The sequence below is a fragment of the Ranitomeya imitator genome, chromosome 7, assembly GCF_032444005.1.
Source record: "Ranitomeya imitator isolate aRanImi1 chromosome 7, aRanImi1.pri, whole genome shotgun sequence".
NCBI lineage: Eukaryota > Metazoa > Chordata > Amphibia > Anura > Dendrobatidae > Ranitomeya > Ranitomeya imitator.
The window spans coordinates 177,762,410-177,787,010 of record NC_091288.1 but is presented as its reverse complement, the minus strand read 5'-3'; the positions used below and the strand labels follow the sequence as shown (position 1 = coordinate 177,787,010).

Below are 24,601 nucleotides of genomic sequence, written 5' to 3'. Positions count from 1 at the left end.
TTGAGGCGGTAGGCCAGTCTGAACAAATGAGTTTTTAGGGCACGCTTAAAACTGTGGGGATTGGGGATTAATCGTATTATCCTAGGTAGTGCATTCCAAAGAATCGGCGCAGCACGTGTAAAGTCTTGGAGACGGGAGTGGGAGGTTCTGATTATTGAGGATGCTAACCTGAGGTCATCAGCGGAGCGGAGGGCACGGGTAGGGTGGTAGACTGATACCAGGGAGGAGATGTAGGGTGGTGCTGAGCCATGGAGTGCTTTGTGGATGAGGGTAGTAGTTTTGTACTGGATTCTTGAGTGGATGGGTAACCAGTGTAATGACTGGCACAAGGTAGAGGCATCGGTGTAACGGTTGGTGAGGAATATGATCCTGGCAGCAGCATTCAGGACAGATTGGAGCGGGGAGAGTTTGGTAAGAGGGAGGCCGATTAGTAGAGAGTTACAATAGTCCAGACGAGAATGAATAAGTGAAACAGTAAGAGTTTTTGCAGAGTCGAAAGTAAGAAAAGGGCGAATTCTAGAAATGTTTTTGAGATGCAGGTAAGAAGAGCGAGCCAGTGATCGGATGTGGGGGGTGAATGAAAGGTCAGAATCAAGGATGACCCCAAGGCAGCGGGCATGTTGCTTTGGAGTAATGGTGGAACCGCAAACGGAGATGGCAATGTCAGGCAAAGGTAGGTTAGTAGAGGGAGAAAACACGAGGAGTTCAGTTTTTGACAGGTTTAGTTTCAGATAGAGGGAGGACATGATGCTAGAGACAGCGGTAAGACAATCACTGGTGTTTTCTAATAAGGCAGGCGTGAGATCAGGAGAAGAAGTGTATAGTTGGGTGTCGTCAGCATAGAGATGGTACTGGAAGCCAAATCTACTGATTGTTTGTCCAATAGGGGCAGTATACAAAGAGAAGAGGAGGGGGCCTAGGACTGATCCTTGAGGAACCCCAACAGTAAGGGGAAGGTGAGAGGAGGAGGAACCAGCGAAACATACAGTGAAGGATCGGTCAGAGAGATAGGAGGAGAACCAGGAGAGAACGGTGTCCTTGAGGCCGATGGAGCGGAGCATAGTGAGGAGGAGCTGATGATCCACAGTATCAAATGCTGCAGAGAGATCCAAGAGGATTAGCATGGAGTAGTGACCATTAGATTTAGCTGTTAGTAGGTCATTAGAGACTTTAGTGAGGGCAGTTTCAGTAGAGTGTAAAGAGCGGAAACCAGATTGAAGAGGGTCGAGAAGAGAGTTATCTGAGAGATAGCGGGTAAGACGGGAGTGGACCAGGCGTTCGAGGAGTTTAGAGATGAAGGGAAGATTAGAGACAGGTCTATAATTAGCGGCACAGTTTTGGTCGAGGGATGGTTTTTTAAGTAATGGATGTATGATGGCATGCTTAAATGAGGAGGGAAAAATACCGGAAGTGAGGGAAAGGTTGAATATTTTAGTTAGGTGAGAGGTGACAGCCGGGGAAAGGGACTGGAGGAAATGTGACGGAATGGGGTCACTGGTGCAAGTGGTCGGGCGAGAAGATGCAAGGAGCCTGCTTACTTCTTCTTCTGTAACTGGTTCAAAGTCAGAGAGTGAACTAGATGCAGTGGGGGAGGGAGGACAGTGCATGGTATGAAGAGATTGGGAGATGATTTCCTGTCGAATATGGTCAATTTTTTCTTTGAAGTAATTGGCCAGATTGTCAGCACGGAGATCCGTGGTTGGGGCCTGCGCTCTTGGGTTGAGTAGGGACTGGAACGTGTCAAAGAGACGTTTAGGGTTATTGGACAGGGAGGTGATGAGGGTGTTGAAGTAGGTTTGTTTGGAGAGGTGAAGGGCAGAATTGTATGTCTTTAGCATGAACTTATAATGGATGAAATCTTCGGGTAGATTAGATTTTCTCCACAGACGTTCTGCGCACCTGGAGCACCGCTGCAGGAAACGTGTTTGCAGCGTGTGCCACGGTTGTTGCCGTCTGTGCCGAGTTGTTTTATGTATAGGAGGAGCAGCTTCATCCAGGGCACTTTGCAGGGTTTCATTGTAATGCTTCAGAGCAGAATCAGGACATGAGATGGAGGAGATTGGGGCCAATGAGGACTGCAAGTTCTTCATAAGTTCCTGGGTGTTAATGGCCTGTATGTTTCTATAAGTGTGGAAAGTGGGGGTGACCTGAGCGGGATGGCAGTTCTTGATAGAGAATGAAAGAAGGTGGTGGTCAGAGAGTGGGAGAGGGGAGTTTGTGAAATCATCCACTGAGCAAAGCCGGGAGAAGACCAAGTCAAGGGAGTTTCCATCTTCATGTGTTGGCGAGTTAGTATGCTGCGAGAGGCCGAAAGAGGAGGTTAGAGCCAAAAGGTGAGAAGCAGATGGGGAGAGGGGAGAGGCAATAGGGATGTTGAAATCACCCATGATAAGGGTGGGGGTGTCACAGGAAAGAAAGTGTGGAAGCCAGGTGGCAAAATGATCCAGGAACTGATGAGAGGGGCCGGGAGGACGATACACCACCACCACTCGCATGGAGAAGGGGACGTAGAGTCTGACCACATGGACCTCAAAGGAAGGGAAGACAAGTGAGGGTACTTGGGGGATAACTTGGAAAGTACATTTTGGTGAAAGGAGCAGACCAACGCCTCCACCTGCTCTGTTGTCCGATCTTGGGGTATGAGAAAAGTGTAGTGCACCATATGAAAGAGCAGCAGCAGCGGTGGTGTCTGACTGCTGGATCCAGGTTTCAGTAAGAGCCAGGAGGTTAAGAGAATTAGAAAGGAAGAAGTCATGGATGAAGGAGAGTTTATTACACACAGAGCGAGAATTCCAAAGGGCACAATTCAAAGAGACAGAAGGCATGCAGGGAATATTAATAAGGTTAGAGGGGTTTCTGGGTGTAGAAATTGGGAGGTTTGACTGGCTATAACATGGGGGGCCGGGGTTTGGAGAGATGTCTCCAGCAACTAGGAGGAGGAGGATCGAAAGAGTGAGCAGATGGTTAAGTGATTTGTGAGAGCGTCTCTTGTGTTGGATGGTGGGACTGAATGGATCTGCGCTGCTAAGCAATGTGAACAGAGCATGAGTGCTATACATAGGAGAGGCAAGGACAGAGGGGCCGATATGGATGGAGTGTAGAGAGTTAATGCAAGGGCGGTGAATGTGAGTGAATGCAGCAGCCAGGATATAGAATATGCAAATAAATATGGTGAGTATTTGTGCTGTTTCAAGTGAATATGGATTAGATTTAGTTTTTCTTACATGTCTCCTGCCCTGTCTAACTGCCATGTTATAACTGCCGAGTACTTAGAAAAAAAAGTACTTTGAATAAAAATACACGAATACAAGTGCACGAATGCACCCCTGCATGAATGCTTCCCCAAGCTAAGTCTACATTTATAGAAGGCTAGCCCTTAGATCTTCCTTTTTTTTTTTTTTTTTTTGTGTTAAAGCTCGTTAGCAATCAATCAAACTCAGTTGAGACAACAGGACACAATAAATGTAGTGATCAGATAAACAAATGTCCAGGTCTACATGGATCATAGACCACTTTGAAACAGTTATGTGATCTCGCTGAGTAAGGACATGCAAAGTCAGATTAAATATCTATAAACACAAAAAATGCATAATAGGATGACTAACATATATAGATATATGCAGGATTCAATGCCGAAGATGGAATGACTCAGATACCATTCAAGCTGCTTGCTGTCAGGGACTGGAGCAATAGACATGCAGGATATTTCAGCTCAGAGAATGAATGATCTGTTTACCATTCAAGCTGCTTGCTGTCAGGGACTGGAGCAATAGACATGCAGGATATTTCAGCTCAGAGAATGAATGATCTGTTTACCATTCAAGCTGCTTGCTGTCAGGGACTGGAGCAATAGACATGCAGGATATTTCAGCTCAGAGAATGAATGATCTGTTTACCATTCAAGCTGCTTGCTGTCAGGGACTGGAGCAATAGACATGCAGGATATTTCAGCTCAGAGAATGAATGATCTGTTTACCATTCAAGCTGCTTGCTGTCAGGGACTGGAGCAATAGACATGCAGGATATTTCAGCTCAGAGAATGAATGATCTGTTTACCATTCAAGCTGCTTGCTGTCAGGGACTGGAGCAATAGACATGCAGGATATTTCAGCTCAGAGAATGAATGATCTGTTTACCATTCAAGCTGCTTGCTGTCAGGGACTGGAGCAATAGACATGCAGGATATTTCAGCTCAGAGAATGAATGATCTGTTTACCATTCAAGCTGCTTGCTGTCAGGGACTGGAGCAATAGACATGCAGGATATTTCAGCTCAGAGAATGAATGATCTGTTTACCATTCAAGCTGCTTGCTGTCAGGGACTGGAGCAATAGACATGCAGGATATTTCAGCTCAGAGAATGAATGATCTGTTTACCATTCAAGCTGCTTGCTGTCAGGGACTGGAGCAATAGACATGCAGGATATTTCAGCTCAGAGAATGAATGATCTGTTTACCATTCAAGCTGCTTGCTGTCAGGGACTGGAGCAATAGAAGAAGGCTGTAGTTGGTCATATCAACTGACATTCATTCCTATGGGTTTGTCATAGACCAGCTGAACGCTGATGGAGCAGATGGGTGCATGATAAACCACCGCTCCATTCACACAGGTCTTCTCAGACCCCCGATTCTCAGGATCACGATTGCAAAGTCATCTCCTATTCTCTGCATAGGGAATAACATCCAAACTTAAAGGGGTCTGGTCTTAAACTACAAAAATGCAACTATTATGTGACTGCAGACTTGTGAATCCTCACCTTGCACACAATGTGAGGATTCTCCGGCGGTAATGTTACCGCACGTACGCAATATGCATCCTCCCAGCCTCTGTCAGAACTAGACTTTTTCCTGCCTTGCTCAATATACTTGCATTGATCGATGCCGCGCCCATCTAGTCGGAATGTGGCCAGGAGAGTGCGCACTGCAGTGCGTGATGTGAAGGTTTACAAGTCTGCAGTCACGTAGGTGTAATTCAGGACTGGACAATCCCATGTACGATAGCCCTTCTATCAAAAAACGTCATTCATGTAGTACAATCCTGGTAAGGCATCTGTTCGGATGTCCACTGGCCCAGGGCTTGCTGACAACTCCCATGCTATGAAGTCCTTCCGGTGACTAGGCCTCTAAGGGAGACCGCGATTTACACTATATGCCGCAATATTGCAGTATATAGATCAAGTGATAAAATGATCACAGGTCAAGTTCCCTATTGGGACTAAAAAAAATTGTATTTTTTTTTTATCTAGTTTGAATCACTCCCTGTTCAAAAAGAAATCAAAACGTAAAATTATTTTTATCATCATTATTATTGCATCAATAGACAATCTTGGCACAGTAACATCACTAAAAAGCTCCGGCAAGTGTCCATTGTTGCAGAGCGGCGTTTGAAGAAAACACACTCGCAAGATGACTTCACTGCATTCAAACAGGCAACACTCGCTTTTAAATCTGTTCTCACCTCGGCTAAACAGGCCTACTTCACAACCCTGGTATCTTCCCTATCCTACAACCCCAAGCAGTTATTCAAAACCTTTAACTCCCTCCTCCGCCCCCCACTGCCTCCTCCAACCTCCCTCATCTCTGCTGAGGACTTTGCCACACACTTTAAAAATAAGATTGACCAAACAAGGCAAGTCTTCATTGTTCAACCACGACAACCCCTTTGTATACCAGACCAATGCCCAAACCCCATAACCTCCCTATCCAACATCACTGAAGGGGTGCTTAATTGTCTCCTCTCCAAATCGCACCTCACCACCTGTGCGCTCGACCCCATCCCATCTCCTCCCCAACCTCACCACCACACTTATCCCATCCCTAACCCACCTCTTCAACCTATCACTAACTTCTGGCACCTTCCCTTCTGTTTTCAAACATGCTACAATCACACCTATCCTTAAAAAGCCAACCCTCGATCCAACTGCTATGTCCAGCTATTGCCCAATATCGCTGCTCCCATTTGCTTCCAAACTCCTGGAGCAGCACGTCCATGCTGAACTCTCCTCCCACCTCTCATCTAACTTGCTCTTTGACAATCTATAATCTGGTTTCTGCCCCCATCGCTCAACTGAGACAGCCCTGACCAAAATCACTAACGACCTACTTACAGCCAAAGCTAACGGACAATACTCTGTACTCCTCCTCCTAGACCTGTCCTCTGCTTTCGACACAGTTGACCACTGCTTCCTACTACAGATCCTCTCCTCCTTTGGCATCAAAGACCTCGCCCTATCCTGGATCGCCTCGTACCTTTCCAACCGCACATTCAGCGACTCCCACACTACCTCCTCATCCCACCCTCTCTCTGTTGGAGTCCCCCAAGGCTCTGTTCTAGGACCCCTACTCTTCTCAATCTATACACTCGGCCTGGGACAACTCATAAAGTCTCATGGTTTCAAGTACCACCTGATGACCCCTCAGATCTACCTTTCTGGCCCAGACGTCACCGCTCTGCTGTCCAGAATCCTGGAGTGTCTATCAGCCATATCCTCCTTCTCTTCTCCTCTCGCTTCCTCAACTCAATGTGGACAAATCTGAACTCATCATCTTTCCTCCATCCCATAGATCTTCCTTACCTGATCTATCTATCGCAATTAATGACATCACGCTTTCCCCCGTACCGGAAGTCCGCTGCCTCGGAGTAACCTTTGACTCTGTCCTGTCCTTCAAATTGCACATCCAAGCTCTCTCCACCTCCTGTCGCCTCCAGCTCAAAAATATCTCCAGAATCCGTCCTTTCCTCAACCGTTAATCTACTAAAATGCTTGTGCATGCCCTCATCATCTCCCGCCTTGACTACTGCAACATCCTTTTCTGTGGCCTCCCTGGTAACACTCTCGCACCTCTCCAGTCCATCCTTAAAGGCCCCTTCACATTTAGCGACGCTGCAGCGATACCGACAACGATCCGAATCGCTGCAGCGTCGCTGTTTGGTCGCTGGAGAGCTGTCACACAGACCGCTCTCCAGCGACCAACGATGCCGGTAACCAGGGTAAACATCGGGTAACTAAGCGCAGGGCCGCGCTTAGTAACCCGATGTTTACCCTGGTTACCATGCTAAAAGTAAAAAAAAACAAACACTACATACTTACCTACAGCCGTCTGTCCTCCAGCGCTGCGCTCTGCTTCTCTGCTCTCCTCCTGTACTGTCTGGGAGCCGGAAAGCAGAGCGGTGACGTCACCGCTCTGCTTTCCGGCTCACAGACAGTACAGGAGGAGTGCAGAGCGCAGCGCTGGAGGACAGACAGCGGTAGGTAAGTATGTACTGTTTGTTTTTTTTTACTTTTAGCATGGTAACCAGGGTAAACATCGGGTTACTAAGCGCGGCCCTGCGCTTAGTTACCCGATGTTTACCCTGGTTACCAGTGAAGACATCGCTGGATCGGTGTCACACACGCCGATCCAGCGATGTCTCCAGGGAGTCCAGCGACGAAATAAAGTTCTGGACTTTATTCAGCGACCAACGATCTCCCAGCAGGGGCCTGAGCGTTGGTCGCTGTCACACATAACGATTTCATTAACGATATCGTTGCTACGTCACAAATAGCAACGATATCGTTAACAATATCGTTATGTGTGAAGGTACCTTAACTCTGCTGCCCGACTAATTCATCTCTCTCCTCGCTACTGCACCGCTTCCCCCCCTCTGCAAATCTCTTCACTGGCTCCCATTCCCTCAGCGTATCCAGTTCAAATTACTAATACTGACCTACAAAGCCATCCACAACCTGTCTCCTCCATATATCTCTGAACTAATCTCCCAATATCTTCCCTCACGTGATCTCAGGTCCTCCCAAGACCTCCTTCTCTCCTCCACACTTATTCGCTCCTCATCCATCCGCCTCCAAGACTTCTCCAGAATATCCCCCATCCTCTTGAATTCTTTGCCCCAACACGTCCGACTATCAACCACATTCGGATCCTTCAGACGGAACCTGAAAACCCATCTCTTCAGGAAAGCCTACAGCCTGCACTGACCCCGCTGCCTCCTCATCGCTACCGCCTCACCATCACCGGAGCTCCTACTACCCTCAACCTACTGTCTCCTTCCCCATAATCCTGTAGAATGTAAGCCCGCAAGGGCAGGGTCCTCGCCCCTCTGTACCAGTCTGTCATTGTTAGTTTGTTTACTGTACGTGATATCTGTAATTTGTATGTAACCCCTTCTCATGTACAGCACCATGGAATTAATGGTGCTATATAAATAAATAATAATTTAGCCCATAAGGTAAACACAGTAAAAAAACAACAACTCCAAAATAGCTGTTTTTTCTGGCTACAAATAGTCATTGAAAAGCAATCAAAATAAATGTACAGAAATGTTTAAACCACTAAAATGGAAAAAAAAATTATACTGTATATATACAGGTCCTTCTAAAAAAATTAGCATATAGTGTTAAATTTCATTATTTACCATAATGTAATGATTACAATTAAACTTTCATATATTATAGATTCATTATCCACCAACTGAAATTTGTCAGGTCTTTTATTGTTTTAATACTGATGATTTTGGCATACAACTCCTGATAACTCAAAAAACCTGTCTCAATAAATTAGCATATCAAGAAAAGGTTCTCTAAACCAGTGTTTTTCAACCAGTGTGCCGCGACACATGGTCGGGTGTGCCGCGGGGAATGGGAGTCAGCTGTTCTCTGTGCCGACTGTCAAGCTGACAGCCGGCACAGAGAAGCTGCAGCGCGCCGGCTCCCGGAGATCAATTGTACTCGCAGACATCTACCGGCTGCGAGTACAATTGAGGCTCTGACCGCTGGGTCAGAGCGATGCCAGCAGCGTGATCAAGTCATGTGATCACGCTGCTGACGTCACTATCCGGCGCGCAGGAGACAGAAGACACTTGGTGGTGAGTGCTCCTGTGCTGTGGAGCTGAAGACACCGAAGATTCAGCGTGGGGTGGGTTTATGGGGAGTATGTGGGGGGATTTATTAAGTGTGTGGGGGGATTTATTCAGTGTGGGGGGATTTATTCAGTGTGGGGGGATTTATTCAGTGTGTGGGGGGGATTTATTCAGTGTGTGTGGGGGGATTTATTCAGTGAGTGGGGGGATTTATTCAGTGTGTGGGGGGATTTATTCAGTGTGTGGGGGGGATTTATTCAGTGTGGGAGGGGATTTATTCAGTGTGTGGGGGGGATTTATTCAGTGTGTGGGGGGATTTATTCAGTGTGTGGGGGGGATTTATTCAGTGTGTGGGGGGGATTTATTCAGTGTGGGGGGATTTATTCAGTGTGTGGGGGGGATTTATTCAGTGTGTGGGGGGGATTTATTCAGTGTGTGGGGGGATTTATTCAGTGTGTGGGGGGGATTTATTCAGTGTGTGGGGGGATTTATTCAGTGTGTGTGGGGGATTTATTCAGTGTGTGGGGGGGGATTTATTCAATGAGTGGGGGGATTTATTCAGTGAGTGGGGGGATTTATTCAGTGTGTGGGGGGATTTATTCAGTGTGTACGTGGGGGGGGGCTGGAATTTATTTAGCATGTGTGGGGCAGGGTGCATTTATTCTGTGTGGAAGGAGATGGATTTATTCTATCGGAAGGGCAGTGGATATATTCTGTGGGGGTGAGTGGGGAGATGGGGGTGGACACAGTAGCGAGGGGAAAAATGTGTGCTGACAGTACTGGGAGCAACGGTGATGGGATGTGTGAGGACAGTATGGGGAGTCGGGGGAATGTGTGAGGGGGGAATGTGTGAGGAGAAAATATGGAGAGAGCAAAGGGGTATGTTAGCAGGGGGGTTGTACAGGAGGAGGCTATTAGAAATGTGTGCAGACAGTATGGGGGGATGAAAGTGTGAGTGGACACATAATAGATACTGAGTAGTGTGAGGGTAACAGCCAGGAGGAGACAGTATGCCAAGTAGGAGGAGTGTAATGAAGGGGCACAGTAGAGAGACTGGGCTCTCTATGAGGGACACCGTATGAGAAGGCAGTGTGAAGTATGGAAAAGAGAGAGAGGGCAGTGTGGATGGCATGTACCATAAGAGGGACAGTGAGGGTCATATTATGTGCTGGGAATAAAGTGAGGGGCAATTATTTACTCAGGGGCTCAGCCTAGGGCAGATATTGTTATTCCGGAGCATTATAATAACACTGCTATCTTTAAGGGTGTTGTGTCGGGATGTGCTGCAGAAGACAGGAGAAGATGGAAGTCTGCAGAAACGAGCTCTGCCGGTGGATGAGAAGAGTCATCATGGCATCTGGACAAGGTGAAGATGAAAAGAAAGAGGCGACTCCACAAACAACGTCATCTATCAGGTACCTGGATGTAAATGTGTTTTTTTTGTGATACTAATTCTCATTTTTATTTGTTAGGAACATTAAAGGGGATGTCCAAGGTTGTGATGAGTCTGCGGTCATACTATGTGACTGCAGACTTCTGAATTCTCACAGTGCACACTGCTATCATAATTCTCTGATGTTGGTGATTTACGTCACGTGCTGACTAGACATGTGTGGCCTCATTCAATGAAAATGAATTGACTGAGGCCGGACACGTCTAGTTAGAATGTGGCTAGAAGTATCCAAATCACATACTTGTGCTGTCATGACCGTCCACTCTGGCCACCGGCAAGGGAGAATCCTGAAAGTGTGCAGTGCTTGCGCTGTGAGAATTCAGAAGCCTGCAGTCACATAGAATGACTGCAGACTTTTATCTCAAACCTGGACGCACCATTTTGTGCCATTTTGGTTGGTGGTGTGCCTCGGGATTTTTTAAGTATAAAAAGTGTGCCGCGGCTCAAAAAAGGTTGAAAATCACTGCTCTAAACGACCTATTACCCTAATCTTCTGAATCAACTAATTAACTCTAAACACATGCAAAAGATACCTGAGGCTTTTATAAACTCCCTGCCTGGTTCATTACTCAAAACCCCCATCATGGGTAAGACTAGCGACCTGACAGATGTCAAGAAGGCCATCATTGACACCCTCAAGCAAGAGGGTAAGACCCAGAAAGAAATTTCTCAACAAATAGGCTGTTCCCAGAGTGCTGTATCAAGGCACCTCAATGGTAAGTCTGTTGGAAGGAAACAATGTGGCAGAAAACGCTGTACAACGAGAAGAGGAGACCGGACCCTGAGGAAGATTGTGGAGAAGGACCGATTCCAGACCTTGGGGAACCTGAGGAAGCAGTGGACTGAGTCTGGTGTGGAAACATCCAGAGCCACCGTGCACAGGCGTGTGCAGGAAATGGGCTACAGGTGCCGCATTCCCCAGGTAAAGCCACTTTTGAGCTACAGAGAAGCAGCACTGGACTGTTGCTAAGTGGTCCCAAGTACTTTTTTCTGATGAAAGCAAATTTTGCATGTCATTCGGAAATCAAGGTGCCAGAGTCTGGAGGAAGACTGGGGAGAAGGAAATGCCAAAATGCCTGAAGTCCAGTGTCAAGTACCCACAGTCAGTGATGGTGTGGGGTGCCATGTCAGCTGCTGGTGTTGGTCCACTGTGTTTCATCAAGGGCAGGGTCAATGCAGCTAGCTATCAGGAGATTTTGGAGCACTTCATGCTTCCATCGGCTGAAATGCTTTATGGAGATGAAGATTTCATTTTTCAGCACGACCTGGCACCTGCTCACAGTGCCAAAACCACTGGTAAATGGTTTACTGACCATGGTATTACTGTGCTCAATTGGCCTGCCAACTCTCCTGACCTGAACCCCATAGAGAATCTGTGGGATATTGTGAAGAGAAAGTTGAGAGACGCAAGACCCAACACTCTGGATGAGCTTAAGGCCGCTATTGAAGCATCCTGGGCCTCCATAACATCTCAGCAGTGTCACAGGCTGATTGCCTCCATGCCACGCCGCATTGAAGCAGTCATTTCTGCCAAAGGATTCCCGACCAAGTATTGAGTGCATAACTGAACATTATTATTTGTTGGTTTTTTTGTTTGTTATTAAAAAACACTTTTATTTGATTGGATGGGTGAAATATGCTAATTTATTGAGACAGGTTTTTTGGGTTATCAGGAGTTGTATGCCAAAATCATCAGTATTAAAACAATAAAAGACCTGACAAATTTCAGTTGGTGGATAATGAATCTATAATATATGAAAGTTTAATTGTAATCATTACATTATGGTAAATAATGAAATTTAACACTATATGCTAATTTATTGAGAAGGACCTGTATATAAAAAAAACCTACACAAGAGAACGTTCACATGGGGAATTTCTGCATTTTTTTTCCTGTGTTTAACATTACAAGCAAAAAGTGAATGAAATCTCAAAAATCCCGTGAACGTTTTTCAATTGCGGTTTTCCGCTACTCGGCTTTTTTTTATTATTATTTATTCTGCGCCATGTGAATTCTTGAAGCGTTTTTCACCCATACGAATGAACGGGGAATAAAAATGCAGAAAATATTTGACGCCGTGATTTTTCCTCGTAGGGGAATAACACGCCGTGTGTGAACGCACCCCGAGCGCGGCGTCACCGTACAGACCTGGAGATTCAGATATCAGATCTGCCGGAACAAAACAAAACCTCCAAATAAAGTGACTTAATTACAGGTTTATTTTGTTTATAGTTTTTCAGTCAATCCTATGGGAAAATGAAAAGCGCCGTTCAAAACTACCAGCAGTCATCCAGGAAAATGAACCCAGAAAGTGCGGAAATGAGGAATGGCTTTGGCAGGAAGGGGTTAAGCTATGTGACAGCAGATGGGGTCACGCCTGACATCACCCGCCCACCCTAATGCCGCACTATCTGGCAGTAATAAATAAGGGACACCCGTCTCCTACACACCTTATTCCCTTGGCTCATTTCTGGGACCGAGCTGCAGGTTATCGCGCGGGGACGACGGGAATTGTAGTTCCGTTTCCAGTCCCCCTCATGCTTCCCTCCCACTTCCGGACTACAGCTCCCAGGAGGCAGTGCGCGGCGGCCCGGCTATCAGTGTGGAGGAAGTTAGGCGGTGAGTTTTGCAGTCATGCCGCTGCTCGTTGACAGCCGGAGGATAGACGTGAGCCTGGCCGCCGCCCGGATCCTGCAGAGCAGCGCTCAGCTGCAGGTAAGAGGCGCCTCCATACTGCACAGTGCTGGGCGGGGGTCATGACACTGCAGGGGGCAGAGGAGATGCCCATTCATCTCACTGCATTGCAGAAAACCGCAACAGACAAGACAGGTGTGAACTCTGCGTTACCAGGGTAACTGCTCCGCAGGGTGACACTGCTGCACAACTCTTCCTATGATAGAACTTTCCTTCACAGGCTGAGGCATGGCAACAAGTGTCTACATGGCGCCGACCTATTCCACCGCGCTGTACATATATTGTCACCATTCCTGTCAGTCCCTGTCCTCAGTCGGGCTCTTAGGTCTGCACTGTGCCCTCCTGATGATTGATAGGACTAGTGGCGCGGCTTCGCTGCTGGTCTACACTGCGCCCTCCCGATGATTGATAGTTCGGGCTAGTGCCGTGGTTTCGCTGCTGGTCTACACTGCGCCCTCCCGATGATTGATAGTTAGGACTAGTGCCGTGGTTTCGCTGCTGGTCTACACTGCGCCCTCCTGATGATTGATAGTTCGGGCTAGTGCCGTGGTTTCGCTGCTGGTCTACACTGCGCCCTCCCGATGATTGATAGTTAGGACTAGTGCCGTGGTTTCGCTGCTGGTCTACACTGCGCCCTCCTGATGATTGATAGTTCGGGCTAGTGCCGTGGTTTCGCTGCTGGTCTACACTGCGCCCTCCCGATGATTGATAGTTAGGACTAGTGCCGTGGTTTCGCTGCTGGTCTGCACTGCGCCCTCCTGATGATTGATAGTTTGGGCTAGTGGCGTGGTTTCGCTGCTGGTCTGCACTGCGCTTTCCTCATGATTGATAGTTAGGACTAGTGCCGTGGTTTCGCTGCTGGTCTGCACTGCGCCCTTCTGATGATTGATAGTTAGGACTAGTGGCGTGGTTTTGCTGCTGGTCTGCACTGCGCCCTCCTGATGATTGATAGTTCGGGCTAGTGCCGTGGTTTCGCTGCTGGTCTGCACTGCGCTTTCCTCATGATTGATAGTTAGGACTAGTGGCGTGGTTTCGCTGCTGGTCTACACTGCGCCCTTCTGATGATTGATAGTTCGGGCTAGTGCCGTGGTTTCACTGCTGGTCTGCACTGCGCCCTCCTGATGATTGATAGTTCGGGCTAGTGCCGTGGTTTCGCTGCTGGTCTGCACTGCGCTTTCCTCATGATTGATAGTTAGGACTAGTGGCGTGGTTTCGCTGCTGGTCTACACTGCGCCCTTCTGATGATTGATAGTTAGGACTAGTGCCGTGGTTTCACTGCTGGTCTGCACTGCGCCCTCCTGATGATTGATAGTTCGGGCTAGTGCCGTGGTTTCGCTGCTGGTCTGCACTGTGCCCTCCTGATGATTCATGGTTTGGGCTAGTAGCGTGGTTTCGCTGCTGGTCTACACTGCGCCCTTCTGATGATTGATAGTTCGGGCTAGTGGCGTGGTTTCGCTGCTGGTCTGCACTGCGCTTTCCTCATGATTGATAGTTAGGACTAGTGGCGTGGTTTCGCTGCTGGTCTACACTGCGCCCTTCTGATGATTGATAGTTAGGACTAGTGCCGTGGTTTCACTGCTGGTCTGCACTGCGCCCTCCTGATGATTGATAGTTCGGGCTAGTGCCGTGGTTTCGCTGCTGGTCTGCACTGTGCCCTCCTGATGATTCATGGTTTGGGCTAGTAGCGTGGTTTCGCTGCTGGTCTACACTGCGCCCTCCTGATGATTGATAGTTCGGGCTAGTGCCGTGGTTTCGCTGCTGGTCTGCACTGCGCCCTTCTGATGATTGATAGTTAGGACTAGTGCCGTGGTTTCGCTGCTGGTCTGCACTGCGCCCTTCTGATGATTGATAGTTAGGACTAGTGCCGTGGTTTCACTGCTGGTCTGCACTGCGCCCTCCTGATGATTGATAGTTCGGGCTAGTGCCGTGGTTTCGCTGCTGGTCTGCACTGTGCCCTCCTGATGATTCATGGTTTGGGCTAGTAGCGTGGTTTCGCTGCTGGTCTACACTGCGCCCTTCTGATGATTGATAGTTCGGGCTAGTGGCGTGGTTTCGCTGCTGGTCTGCACTGCGCCTTCCTGATGTTTTTTGTTTCTTACAAGATCTTTGCAATTTCAAGCATTCATTATGATGAGAAAACCCCTTGATTAAACTCCAGGACTCTCCCTGTGGGCAGGATCCCTGTGTGGTGTTACAATCTGTAGCTGAAAGGTGTTAAGATGTAGGTATAATCTTCTATAGATGGTAATCTGTTCTGCAGAAGGGTCAGGTTATCGGGTAATTTAGGATTATTAAGGCCATGTTTGAAATTATGCTTTTTTATTTTTCTTCTGGATTCTTGTTGCTTGCACCAAAGTACTGTTTGTTTTTTGTTCCGTGTTTTTTTTTTTTTTTTAGGGTTAAAGCTCTGCAGCTCCGCACATAAAAACACGATTTTGATTTGTCACTGTCCAATTCATCTAAGAGGGACTAGCCTAAATCTGTGCACATTCTAGTTAACTTCTCCATTCACATGTATGGAACGGGTCCTGCGAAGTGCAGGTCATATCTGGTAATCGCACCTTGTATGAGAATTGTATGCGCCCGTGATCTGTGGTGCTGTAAGGCTTGTATGGGTGTGCCCTGGCTGTATCATGGTGCTCGAATGTGCCAGGACGTGCGCTGTAGCTGGCACTTCTCCCAGGTTCAAGGGATTACCGCACTTGGTATTTCATCAGCAGTGGAAATGTCTGGTTGTCACATTCCTGCTATAATGTAAGCAGGACAGCGGAGTCAGTACGCCAAACCTCCGACTCTTCAATTTCCATGACACCGACTCCACCAAAATGGGCTCCGACTCCACAGCCCTGAATGTAAAACCTTTCTGCTGGTACGAGCACTTACAAAGTGGTGAATCAGATACTTAACCCCTTAATGACCGCCAATACGTCTTTTAACTGACCTGAGATATAAGAGAATAGCCTCCCCATACAGATGACAATCCAGCATCTGTCGGTTGTACACTATAGCTGACAACTTGCTGTACCAGCCACGATCAGTATTTGCACCATCTAAATCTGTTTAACCCCTTAGATGCTGCTGTCAATAGTGACTACATCATTATAAATGGTTAACAGAGTGTGGGGGCTTCTTCTTTGTCACAATTGGTGTCCTCAGATCATAAATTTTGTGGTCCTGATGTTTGCCATGGCAATTCATGACCAAATAGTGGCCTTAGAGTCTGACTGCTGTAGTAATCTGTTTAGAAGTTAGCAACACTTAGGTGGTAAAAATACACATTTTCATTTCTGTCATACCAATTTGCATTAATTCCTGTAAAGCACCTGAAGGGTTAATAAACTACCTGACAGCAGTTTTCAATATGTTTAGGGGTGCTGTTTTTAAAATGGTATCACGTTTGTGGGTTTCCCAATATATGGGACCCTTAAAGTCACTTCAAACATGGATAAGTCCCTAAAAAAATAAATTTTGTAAATTTCTTTGAAAAAATGAAAAATTGCTGCTACATTTTTAAACCTCCTAAAATGCTAACAAAATAAAATAACATTTTACAAATGGTGCTGATGTAAAGCAGACATGTGGGAAATGTTATTTATTAATGGTTTGCTGTTGTATGACTATCTGGATTAAAGGGATAATCATTCAAATTTAGAAAATTGCTAATTTTTTAACATTTTTCTCAAATTTTTGATATTTTTTATAAATAAACACAAAAAATGTTGAACAAAATTTACCATTATCATAAAGTATAATGTGTCACGAAAAAACAATCTCAAAATCACTGGGATTTGTTGAAGCGTTGCAGAGTTATTACCACATAAAGTGACACTGGTCAGATTTCAAAAATTTGGCTCGGTCACTAAGGGGTTAAAGATCTCATTCCCTTATGCTGTTTCCTGTATGGGTTAATTGTATATTTTGATTAGACTTTTATATGGCAATATCAGATATGGATATTTGTCTTTATTTTTTAAAGTGGGAATAGGGTGATTTGAATTTTTATCTTTATATGTACGGTATATAGAATTTTTTTAATATACATTTTTTAGACTACGGTACTTAGGGGACTGCAATCCTTTTTTTGTCTGAAACTAAAATGCTACAGTGTTTTACAATATAGTGTGAATGATGACCTACTATGAAATCCAAGATGTGGTTTTTACTGGTGGTTTCCATGGCAACCTACCAGCACTACCGTGCCATTTAAATTCCACTTTCAGATTGACAGTGCCATTTAAATGGGTTAAACACCTCCTGAGCTCACTTCTTGCATTCATACCACGGCACGAATGTACAGTTGCGTCCATTTGATGTATCACTGTGTTCCCTTCACTCCTTTGCCCTGAAAATTAACATGAACTAGCCTCAATAGCAGGGGTGGGTAATTAATTTTGCCATGGGGCCGCATGAGAAAGTGGGATGGTTTTAGAGGGCCGAACTAATATAATTATCATATTTTTCGGACTATAAGACGCACCGGACCATAAGGCGCACCCCAAATTTGGGGTGAAAATTGCAGAAAAAAAGATTTTTTTATAAGATGGGGGTCCGTCTTATTGTCCGAATTTACAGTATCTTACGGTAAGATTCTTACCTGAGGGCTGGCGGTGGCACAGCAGGGTCACAGGAGGCATGGTGTCGGCAGAGGTGGGGTGATGCGGTGTGGCGTGCGGCGTGCACCTGAGCAGGGTCCCTTCCTGCTTAGGCGGGCGACGCCACGGCCTGGTGTCTATGGGGGGGTTGCAGCAGTGCTGGTGCGGCGGCAGAGGTGCGGTATGGCATGCGCAGGGTCCCTTCCACCGGTGAGGTGACGCAGCGGCCAGGAATGCGATGTGCGCACCAAAGCCGGGTTGAATATCGGTGGCGGCGATCTTCCCGAGGCCGCGCATGCGCAGATGGAGTGCTCTGCTTCACGGGGCTTCAGGAAAATGTCCACGGGAGGCCGCGCGTGCGCAGATGGAGATCGCGGTGGCCATTTTCCTGAAGCCGAGATTTAAATCTGCAATCTACCCGACTCTGCTCCCCCTCAGAAAACGGCTGGCCGAGCGGTGTCGAGGGTGGCTGTCAGAAGTGACAGCTAGCTGGCGGGCCGCTTAAAATCATCAGGCGGGCCGGATGCGGCCCGCGGGCCGCATCTTGCCCAGGTCTGCTCAACAGAAAAGACTCGATACCATCAGTGTTTGATTGCCGGGTCTGAGCCCACACGTCTTAGCTGCAGTACCAGGCGCAGCCACACTCTTCTGTATGGCGCTATGCTTGTGTACATAATGAAGAGACAAGGCCCCGCTCCTCCATTCGACTTATAAACAGGGGTCGGCCTAAGGACAGTCTTGGAGAATGGTTTTATACTGAGGGTTTTTTCTCAGGGTATTACACCACCACCACCGCCTTGTGCTTTCATAAGTGAGCGGAGCGCCTGTTGCTGTAGATGTCATGTAATGGATGAAGTATCCCAGTTCTAGTTATTCATAGTAGAAAAGTTTACAAAAATAGTTATATTTATGTCTAATATTTGTAATCTCTAGGAACGAGCCAGAAATTTAACCAGTCAGCCCGCGCAAGTCATCGGGGCAAATGGATTTCTATATGTGCAACAGCGGGAACTGGCTGCGACGACACCAGGCGACAGTACGTATCTCCGTGTCTCACACCGTGTTATCCCACGTACTCACTTGTGATGAGCGTGCAGTTACGTGACTGTTAGTCATCATTTGGATGATGTCACAATCTGGCTAATGTAATCTGGACCCCGCAGTCATGGCGTCTCACGGGTCAAGAATATGAATACGCTTGCACTATGTGCACAGTACGTGGCCAGGGCTGTGGAGTCGGTAAGCCAAACCTCTGACTCCGATTCCTCAATTTCCATGACTCTTGACTCCATCAAAATGGACTCCGACTCCGTAAGCCAAACCTCCGACTCCTCAGTTTCCATGACAACGACTGATCCACAAAAATGGACTCCGACTCCACAGCCCTGTGTGGTACCTCACTTGCAGTGTTCTATGTTTTATGCACTGGTGGCCAACCATAATGCAGGACACACTGACTTCTGAAAAGTCACAGACCTTGAATGGGAAGATTTGACTACGGTGGCCACAGACATGTACTTAATGGGGACGAAGGAGGAAGCTGCTGCCAGACATCTCTGGCAGCAGCTTATTTCCCATGGGAGTGAAAGGATTGATCACTCTGACATGTAACATGCTGAATGTTTTTTTTTTTTTTTTTCCTCTGACATCTATCAAGGGAAAGTTTGAACACCCTGTGTGACGGTGTGATATGCTATGTGGGTATCATTTTTGTGTATATTTCTATTTTACTTATTTTCATGGTGTTCTCTTGTAGGATGAGTTATTTGCTAATTGATGAATGGCTGTTGCTGCCATCTGATATCAGCCCCCACAGTACTGTATTGTTTGCTAATATGCTAATGACATGTTGACCTAACTTGTTGAAACAATGAGCCCCTGAGACCTTCCCCCTCCTGACCTGTGAATGAGGAGGGAGACTTTTAAAATATCAGTGAGGTGAGACACAGATGAGTCCTGTGTGGAATGATGATGTGTTCACAGCATCACAGAGAGAAAGAAGAGTATATGGACTATGCTATCCTCTGTCTGCTGTATTGTTGGACTTTGATCCTGTTACTGAACTGCATTCGTGTTCTGGACTATTTTATCCTTTGGTGGATCGTATATGGACCTTTCGTATTTTTGCCTAAATAAAGGTCTTGGGATTGTTCGCTCTTCTCTTGCTCTGTTGATTGTGTGATACCGGAGAAGGACCCCATGACACCCTGCAACACATATTCAGCCTAGCCCCCAAAATTGGCTTGATACATACATTTCATGCAGCCTTACAGGAATAGCCCTATATATGTGTATTTTGTGGTCCAGACGAAACTACCCTAGGAGACGAATTCTCCTCTACATTTACAGTGGAAAGGTACCTACACGATCTCCTCCTCCAGGCGTCTCACCTTGACGTTTTTGATGCCTTTCTTGAATTGTAAAGATAGAGATACTACTCGCTTGAGGCTAATGAAATCAGAGGAGAGAGGGAGAGCGCGTGCTGGATACTGGGCTGTGACGGGTGGTGAAACTCTGCCCACAGTACAGTCAATCAGGGGGGTGCGGGAGACTGGTTGACACCCGAGGGAATGCAGGAGATCCCTAACTTGAGGTGACATCAGCGGCGATTGCAGTGGGGTTCACTTGATGCCGAGTGAGCGGTCAGCGATAGCGTCGCTCACAGGCACAGATGGCAAGAAGAGGAATTTACAAAGATACTTGTTTACAAGGCTTAAATCGGTGGATGTATTATACAATGTAATGGAAAACCCCTTTAAGACTATATAAAATGGGCTGATCGCCGACCTCAGAATGTTTGAGGTGTCGTGCGCTGAATGCAGATTTTGCACATATAATATGGCGTTGTTCAATTATTTTATCCTCTGGGGGAGGGGGGGGAGTAATTTCATTATTTTCCCTAATATCTATCCCAATTCCCTTTGTTGGCTTATTTAATATCCTGGAAGAGGGAATATGGGGACACTATATTAAGGTTTTCCTACGGGAAATTCTTAGCAAGGAAACTATTGGCTTTGTGCTGGTTGGGTTAGCCTTTGCCCCTCTCACGGGTCTTTGATTGAGTTGGTCAATTATGAACGCACAGTCTATCAAAATAGAGGTAGTCTGGGAGTTTTAGAACTTGTTCCCCCCCCCCCCCCCCCACATCATGGATATGGCTCCCCGGTCACTCTTGTATTTTTTAATCTCTCTCCCCCCCGTGCTGCTGGCAGACATATGCCCGCCCCCTCTGCTGCTGGCAGACACATGCCCGCCCCCCCCCCCCCCTGCTGCTGGCAGACACATGCCTGCCCCCCCCCTGCTGCTGGCAGACACATGTCCGCCCGCCCCCCCCCCTCCCCTGCTGCTGGCAGACACATGCCCGCCCCTCCCCCCCTGCTGCTGGCAGACACAAGTTCGCCCGCCCCCCACCCCCCCCCCCCCCCACGGCTGCTGGCAGACACATGCCCGCCCCCCCCCCTGCTGCTGGCAGACACATGTCCGCCCGCCCCCCCCCCCGCTGCTGGCAGACACATGCCCCCCCCCCCCCCCTGCTGCTGGCAGGCCCCGTGCTGCTGGCAGGCACATGATAAAATAGCAAACACTTAACTCACCTTCAGATGATGGCTCCCTGCTGACAGCTCCTCGGTTGCGCTTCCTGTCTGTGCTGACATCCGATCATGTGATCGGCACAGCTCAGTGATGACATCACTGTGTGCCCAGGTCACATGATCCGATACCTGGGAAACAGGAAGCGCAACCGAGGAGCTGTGAGCACAGAGCCATCATAGGAAGGTAAGTTATTGTTTGTTATTTTATCATGTGTCTGCCAGCAGCACGGGGGGGCATGTGTCTGCCAGCAGCACGGGGGGCATATAGTGATGGGGGTCATATAGTGACCGGGGTGGGCTGAACCTGTCAGCAGCACAGGAGGGCATATAGTGACCCATGGGGGTATGTGCCTGATAGCAGCACAGGGGGCATGTCCCTTGCACAAGGGACATATGATTTGTAAGACGGACACTGGGGTTATAAGACAGACCCCCATTTAACATAAAAAAAATTTTTTTTTCTCTTTTCCTTCACCAAATTTGGGGGTGCGTCTCATAATCAGGTGCGTCTTCTAAATCGAAAAATACGATATGTATGTGTGTATGTGTATATATATATATATATATATATATATGTATGTGTAAAATAGATATATACGTGTGTATGTGTATATATATATATATATATATATATATATATATATGTATGTGTAAAATAGATATATACGTGTGTATGTGTATATATATATATATATATATATATATATATATATATATATATATATGTATGTGTAAAATAGATATATACGTGTGTATGTATATATATATATATATATATATATATATATATATATATATATATATATATATATATATATATATATATATATATATATATATATATATATATATATATATATACATATACACACCAAACAAAAAACGGAAGGCAGCACTCCAATGGATAATGAAGGTGAAAAAAGCTGTGAAGTTTATTTCAGACCCACATCTCGCGACGTTTCGGCTCGCACTGAGCCTTTCTCAAGCTCAAGTGCTTGAGAAAGGCTCAGTGCGAGCCGAAACGTCGCGAGATGTGGGTCTGAAATAAACTTCACAGCTTTTTTTCACCTTCATTATCCATTGGAGTGCTGCCTTCCGTTTTTTGTTTGGTATATTACTTGGATGGACATGAGGATGGTCTTTTCCAGGAGGCCTGGCACCCATTGGTGAGCATTGTGCTGCACTCATTTTTTTTCTATCTATCTATCTATATCTATATCTATATCTATATCTATATCTATATCTATATCTATATCTATATCTATATCTATATCTATATCTATATCTATATCTATATCTATATCTATATCTATATCTATATCTATATCTATATCTATATCTATATCTATATCTATATCTATATCTATATCTATATCTATATCTATATCTATATCTATATCTATATCTATATCTATATCTATATCTATATCTATATCTATATCTATATCTATATCTATATCTATATCTATATCTATATCTATATCTATATCTATATCTATATCTATATCTATATCTATATCTATATCTATATCTATATCTATATCTATATCTATATCTATATCTATATCTATATCTATATCTATATCTATATCTATATCTATATCTATATCTATATCTATATCTATATCTATATCTATATCTATATCTATATCTATATCTATATCTATATCTATATCTATATCTATATCTATATCTATATCTATATCTATATCTATATCTATATCTATATCTATATCTATATCTATATCTATATCTATATCTATATCTATATCTATATCTATATCTATATCTATATCTATATCTATATCTATATCTATATCTATATCTATATCTATATCTATATCTATATCTATATCTATATCTATATCTATATCTATATCTATATCTATATCTATATCTATATCTATATCTATATCTATATCTATATCTATATCTATATCTATATCTATATCTATATCTATATCTATATCTATATCTATATCTATATCTATATCTATATCTATATCTATATCTATATCTATATCTATATCTATATCTATATCTATATCTATATCTATATCTATATCTATATCTATATCTATATCTATATCTATATCTATATCTATATCTATATCTATATCTATATCTATATCTATATCTATATCTATATCTATATCTATATCTATATCTATATCTATATCTATATCTATATCTATATCTATATCTATATCTATATCTATATCTATATCTATATCTATATCTATATCTATATCTATATCTATATCTATATCTATATCTATATCTATATCTATATCTATATCTATATCTATATCTATATCTATATCTATATCTATATCTATATCTATATCTATATCTATATCTATATCTATATCTATATCTATATCTATATCTATATCTATATCTATATCTATATCTATATCTATATCTATATCTATATCTATATCTATATCTATATCTATATCTATATCTATATCTATATCTATATCTATATCTATATCTATATCTATATCTATATCTATATCTATATCTATATCTATATCTATATCTATATCTATATCTATATCTATATCTATATCTATATCTATATCTATATCTATATCTATATCTATATCTATATCTATATCTATATCTATATCTATATCTATATCTATATCTATATCTATATCTATATCTATATCTATATCTATATCTATATCTATATCTATATCTATATCTATATCTATATCTATATCTATATCTATATCTATATCTATATCTATATCTATATCTATATCTATATCTATATCTATATCTATATCTATATCTATATCTATATCTATATCTATATCTATATCTATATCTATATCTATATCTATATCTATATCTATATCTATATCTATATCTATATCTATATCTATATCTATATCTATATCTATATCTATATCTATATCTATATCTATATCTATATCTATATCTATATCTATATCTATATCTATATCTATATCTATATCTATATCTATATCTATATCTATATCTATATCTATATCTATATCTATATCTATATCTATATCTATATCTATATCTATATCTATATCTATATCTATATCTATATCTATATCTATATCTATATCTATATCTATATCTATATCTATATCTATATCTATATCTATATCTATATCTATATCTATATCTATATCTATATCTATATCTATATCTATATCTATATCTATATCTATATCTATATCTATATCTATATCTATATCTATATCTATATCTATATCTATATCTATATCTATATCTATATCTATATCTATATCTATATCTATATCTATATCTATATCTATATCTATATCTATATCTATATCTATATCTATATCTATATCTATATCTATATCTATATCTATATCTATATCTATATCTATATCTATATCTATAT

At 44.0% G+C, this 24,601-nt stretch overlaps 1 protein-coding gene across 2 annotated transcripts in view; it reads left to right on the top strand.

The window, feature by feature from the left end:
• The first annotated feature begins 12,875 nt into the window (after positions 1–12,875).
• The window catches only part of NTAN1 (N-terminal asparagine amidase), a 49,675-nt gene continuing 37,949 nt past the window's right edge, over positions 12,876–24,601 (top strand). Inside the window, exons 1-2 of one of the 2 annotated variants that reach the window (XM_069734113.1) lie at positions 12,876–13,025; positions 18,530–18,632. In XM_069734113.1, the coding sequence (XP_069590214.1) occupies positions 12,945–13,025; positions 18,530–18,632 (184 nt within the window). In that variant the 5' untranslated portion in view covers positions 12,876–12,944. The remainder of the gene's footprint in view (positions 13,026–18,529; positions 18,633–24,601) is intronic. The other variant, XM_069734112.1, reaches the window with a different exon arrangement.